This window comes from Octodon degus, unplaced genomic scaffold (assembly GCF_000260255.1).
Source record: "Octodon degus isolate 3935 unplaced genomic scaffold, OctDeg1.0 scaffold00149, whole genome shotgun sequence".
Taxonomy (NCBI): domain Eukaryota; kingdom Metazoa; phylum Chordata; class Mammalia; order Rodentia; family Octodontidae; genus Octodon; species Octodon degus.
This window is the reverse complement of record NW_004524725.1, coordinates 465,372-470,995: the sequence shown is the minus strand read 5'-3', so window position 1 is coordinate 470,995 and position 5,624 is coordinate 465,372. Positions and strand designations below refer to the sequence as shown.

General features: G+C 51.4%; 1 protein-coding gene across 2 annotated transcripts in view; it reads left to right on the top strand.

Annotated features, from left to right (window-relative positions):
* The first annotated feature begins 214 nt into the window (after positions 1–214).
* Positions 215–5,624, top strand: part of Npr3 (natriuretic peptide receptor 3) — a 70,390-nt gene continuing 64,980 nt past the window's right edge. For both annotated transcript variants that reach the window (XM_004642287.2, XM_004642286.2), the window contains exon 1: positions 215–1,499. In XM_004642287.2, the coding sequence (XP_004642344.1) occupies positions 734–1,499 (766 nt within the window). In that variant the 5' untranslated portion in view covers positions 215–733. The remainder of the gene's footprint in view (positions 1,500–5,624) is intronic.

The following is a 5,624-nucleotide window of genomic DNA, read 5'->3' as shown; positions in this document are numbered from 1 at the left end:
AGTGCGGGCTCCCGCGGGTGCAGACGTGGGCGGTGGCTGCTTTAAGGAAAGGCATAGAGGCAGTGCAGGCGGGTAGCGGGGTTAGGGACTGGGAAGCTGTGGGCAGGGGAGGGTTGCGGGGAGGAGCCCTGATGTAAGAATGTTAATGAGAGGCTCCCCCAGCCCAGCCCCCACCCCTCCCCACCCCCACCCACCCCACCCGCTGGAACACAATCCAGGCCTCGGCTCGCCTTGTGTGGTAACACGCTCCGCTCTGCCGCTGCCACGCTATTTAAACGCGGGCCATGGATCCGGGAACCCGCGCGAATCAATGAGATCAAACGCGAAGGAGATGCACCGTCAATTACAAACACTTGGACAAGTCTTCTTCTTTTTTCTTTTGCAAATACGCTTTCAAAGGCAACCTTAGCAACGCCCAAATAAGAAGCCATCTCTCAGCCAAACAGCATATGTATAAAGGAAGGACGAATATATATTTATAATAGTATATATGTATATTACAGACGCACAGGTTTACTACACTCGGTGAACTTTTTTTTTTTTTTTTTTAATGCTAGTGACATTGCAGAGGATTCTTCCTATCTTTCGGCGTTAGTGAAGGGGGCATTCTGTTTTCTTAGGGCGCCTAAGGGGGCGCAGGGACCTCGGAAAGGAGAGTGGGGAGAAAGGCGGCAGGGCGCGTGGGGGGCGGAGGGCGAGCCGGCGGTGAGGGTGAGCGCCGCGTCGCCGCACCATGCCGGCCCGGCTGCTGGTGCTCACTTTCTCGGCGCAGGTCCTGCTCTGCTGCGCGCTGCTGGCGGGTGGCGCAGACGGCGGTGATGGAGGCGGCGGGGGCGCGCGCCCAGGCGGCGGGCGCCGGGAGAGAGAAGCGCTACCGCCGCAGAAGATCGAGGTGCTGGTGCTGTTGCCCCAGGACGACTCTTACCTGTTCTCGCTGGCTCGCGTGCGGCCGGCCATCGAGTACGCGCTCCGCAGCGTGGAGGGCAATGGGACCGGCCTGCGGCTTCTGCCACCCGGCACTCGCTTCCAGGTAGCCTACGAAGACTCAGACTGCGGCAACCGCGCGCTTTTCAGCCTGGTGGACCGCGTGGCGGCGGCGCGGGGCACCAAGCCCGATCTCATCCTGGGGCCAGTGTGCGAGTACGCAGCGGCGCCGGTGGCCCGGCTGGCGTCGCACTGGGACCTGCCCATGCTGTCGGCAGGAGCCCTGGCCGCCGGCTTCCAGCACAAGGACGCCGAGTACTCGCACCTTACGCGCGTGGCGCCTGCCTATGCCAAGATGGGCGAGATGATGCTTGCCCTGTTCCGCCACCACCAGTGGAGCCGTGCCGTGCTGGTCTACAGCGACGACAAACTAGAGCGCAACTGCTACTTCACTCTCGAGGGGGTCCACGAGGTATTCCAGGAGGAGGGTTTACACACATCCGCCTACAGTTTCGACGAGACCAAAGACTTGGACCTGGACGACATCGTGGGTTACATCCAGGCTAGTGAACGAGGTGAGCAGGGGCGCGCCCCGGGCCCCTGGCCCTAACCCAGCCGCTCTCCTCGTCCTCTGCGGCTCCACTGCCCCGCGGCGCTGGGAACAGGAGGGCGTGCAGGGACTCTCTCAGGTTGCGCTGCCTGACCACGAGCTCGGAGGAACGTTCTCGGTGGAGGAGGTGCCTAGAGGGTCCTGGGGAGGTGGAGGGCCCTGGGCAAAGGGGTGTCTGGGCCCGCAGATCTCACGTGCCCACCTCTGACAGGTGCTGCTGTCAAACTACCCCCCACCCCCATCCGCCAGCGCGGGGCTCACACCAGGGGCGCACGACCGGTGCCCTGCTCCAAGGTCTGAAGCGCGCCAATGCCAAAGCACTTGTGGCCCGGCCCCTTTCCGACGCGCGCCCACTCTCAGCGCGGAAGCCTCTGCGGACGCTCCGCAGTTGCGCGCCACTGCTGGGCTAATGCTGGCCTCCTGGTCTCCTGGCTGCTCTGGCCACAGACCCTAGGTTTCTTTTAAAGGCTCATTGTATCACCCTTCTCACTCCTTCCCTGACTCCTGCAGTTATGAACAAGCTTCTGTGCTCGCCACGAAAATGCCTTGCTGTATGTGGACTCAGGCGACACCCTTGTACGTTTGTCAGGACAGGCTGCAAAACTCCTAGAGCTCAGCTTTGCCGGGGGTGGGGAGGCTTTGAATGTCCTTTCTGCTCGCGTTTTCTCTGGAAGTCTTAGGAATCTGAAATAATCTCCGAACTGGATAGAAGCGCAATGCTGAGTTGTGTTGGTGGCTGTCTACAGGGAGCGGTTGGTCGCGGGTAGGTAATCGGGAAGCCTCCGGTGTGGCTTATTTTCCTGGAGGATAGATGGCAGGAAGGCGGGCTAAATCCCAGCCCAGTGCGGGCTCTCTTCCGTGGAGTCGCGGTTGGGGTGGTCAGAGCTCGGGGAATCCCGCCTCTGCTTTTCCTCGGCTCGCACGCGCCTGCAGTGGCAGCGGTACAACCCAGGGGAAAGCTGCACGTACTCTGGTGCCACGCGGCCGAGACCCAAGGGAAGCCAGGCTGAGCCCGGTGAAGGGTTTATCCATGACCTGGTACGGCCGAGCCCTAGCGGTGGGGGACAGCGCAACCCGAGCCCCGGAGCCTCAGATACAGGTGAGACGCGGCACAGTGGGAGCGGCTGCCCTCGTCCTTCCCAAGTGCAGTGAACACACCCGCAAGAACGGAGAGGCGGGGGTTTTGATCGTGGGACGGATTTCAGCGCCTGAGCTCCAGGTGATTTGCCCCGAACAGCGTACCTGCCAGGGAAGCTGATTACGAAAGCGAGCGTTTGTATGCAAGGGCGGCTGCTAAGCTGCCAGCCCTGGGCTACTTCTCTCTGCGGTTCCAGTCCCCAGAGTTTCGAAGCGTCCCCCAGACCTTGAGCTGTCCTGGATCGCCAGAGCCTATTCTTTCAGCTCTGGGCTTTGGAGGGTCGATTGGGTGGGGGTGTGGCCCCCTACTGTGAAATCCGTGGTTTGCAGAAACATCGGTCCTTCCAGTGGGGTGTCAGCTCACTTGGCCTAGGATTCAAGGCTAAGGGCATCTGTCTGTCTGTCCAGATGAGGGCAGATGGAGGCCAAAGGACCTCTCGGCCTCACAATGGAGGTCAAAGGACACGAGGGCGCAGAGTCCTGTTGGCCTGCGGGCTGGCGTGCCTCAAGCTTCAGAGGATTTGTGTTGCATTTTGTTGCTGCTTTTTTTTTTAGTCCTCAAATCCTTCTAAATGTTCCCAAGTCTCTTTGCTTATTTTTTTTCCCTTCCAACTTTGAATTTAGTGGTGAAAATTTGCTGGGCTAATGTTTATATTTTATTGGTTTTACAAATTACAATTTTTGCACTAAAACACTTTTTCAAGAGTGATCTGGCTGCTATTCAGAAAGGAAACAGAACAATTTTCCCCCTAAACTGCACCTGCCTGCCTTCCACTTTTTTACTCTTAAGAAAGTTGCTAGATGACAGACTTTCTCAGAGGATCTTCTAGGAACACACTGCATCTTTACTTCACAGTAAGCAGTTAATACGTTAAACAGGGATTCAGTGTGTGCTTTCCACAGAGTTGGTAGCAGAACCCCTCAACAGCTGGCAGGTCTGGGGCTGCTGTGGAACCCGTGCCTTGGGCTCTTCACCTTCAGTATTGTAGTGGGGACACACAGGGCTTCCTGGAGGGTGCGAGGAGCTAAGCCCTGGAATGTGCCGGCAAATGAAATGCGCTGCTTCATTGTAGGGGTTATATATATATATATATATCTTTTCCTAGAAAAGGTGACTTCACCATGGGAAGGAGCCCTGGGCTGTAAAGCAGAGGCCCCTGGAGCGGAAGTCTCTGCTTGCATACAGCTTGGTGGCCTGTGCAAGCCACTGAGCGTCTCTGAGCCCTAATTTCCTTGGTCCGAGGCAAGGACTTGGGAGAATAAGGCCTGTTCTAGCTGATGTTCAGTGACCCTGATTTTTGCTCACCCAAGTGTACAAATGGATCTGACAGTACTTCTGCCTTTGAAAATTCTCCCTAATCACCATGAACCAGAGCACACTTTAATCCTCTTTCAGAGAGAACATTTTAAACATTTTTTTGGTTATCAATGTCATCTTTAAAACCAAATTATGAATGTTTGAATCTCTTCCTTGGTAAAAACTGGTAATACCATCTCAAATACAGTGAGAGTGTCACTACATTTTTATTTGGCTATATGCTGCACTGCAGAAAAAACCCCTAAGGGACATTAATTATTCTTTCACTTTAGGGTTTTACTTTTTAAGTCAATAATTTAAATTACATTTTCTCTTTCATGTCTTTAGCTCAGATCATGGAAGTACACACGCTTGAGATTACATTCTTAAAAAATAATGATCTTTATTTAAAATGGATTCCCTTATAGAGCTGAGAACTACCCTCAGCATTATTAAAAAGACAGATGAAGAATTAGGTACTTTTTGATGCTATAAAAGCCAATAATTGTTTCATTTATATATGTGACAAGGTGCAGAACTAGAAGTATTCTATAGACAGTTTTGTATGAACTATAGTTATTCTTTTAGTTAGTATGTCATTCATCTTGTTCTGCATAAGCTCTAGAGATACTGGTTTTTAAGAATCATTTATTTTTGGTAGTCTTGAGTAAAGAAGGGAGGAGTGGTAGGTGACTGAGAAGTTGATCAGCAGAATCTTAAGGCAGAGGACCCATGATAAATATAAAATAGCCAGTACACAGCAGCAGAAAACAGCACTGTGGGCTTCGTTGTAAAAGTTCTGAAGGCTTTTGGAGTAGAGAGTTTTGTGAACAACAAAACTAAAGGTATAATCTCTCTTTACAAATGACATCGATTGCTATGTAAGTAGAAAGAGCAGAGTTACTCTTTTTAATGAAAAAAATTAGAATTTATTTTTATAAAAATTAGTTATATGACCACAGAAAGTTAGAAAATCTTATTAGGAGAATCTTTGTCTCCAACTCCCCATCCCTTACTTTTCAGAGGTAACAATCTTCAACTTTTCTAGCTAGTTCCATAGCTATTTGCCTGTAGAGTGTTGTTCTTCTATTTGTGTTTTTATCTCTAACCTGCTACTTCTGGTATTTTCAGTTTCGGGTCTTATCTCTTGGCATCTGAAGGGAAGATGATGGTTGAGATGTCCTCTACCATCAGCAAAACACACGTGGAAGTTTTCCTTGTGACATGACTGTGTTAAATTTTTGGGTTAGCTTATATTGTGTCAACATTATAATATTTTTAAATGCTATTCAGAGTTGAGCCATTCAGGCTACTTTGGTGACACATTCTTTGCTGCGTCATTATTTTCCTTTTTGTTTGTTTGCTAGGTTTCACATGGGCTTATAGCTAAATTATCCAATTCTCTGTTTTTTTGTTTTTAATTTTTTTTTTTTTTTTTCGGAACTGGGGATTGAACTCAGGCCCTTGCCCTTGCCAGGCAAATGCTTATTCTATTGAGCTATCTCCCCAGCCCCCTAATTCTCTGTTTTGACCTCCTGAGCTGCTCTAGTTCAGTTGTCTTCAAAGTACACTGTATAGTTATCGTCTGGGCTCGTGCTGTAGGCCTTCCTAGGACTCCTAACATCTCTTAACTTAGGTCCCTATCTCTCTCTCTCT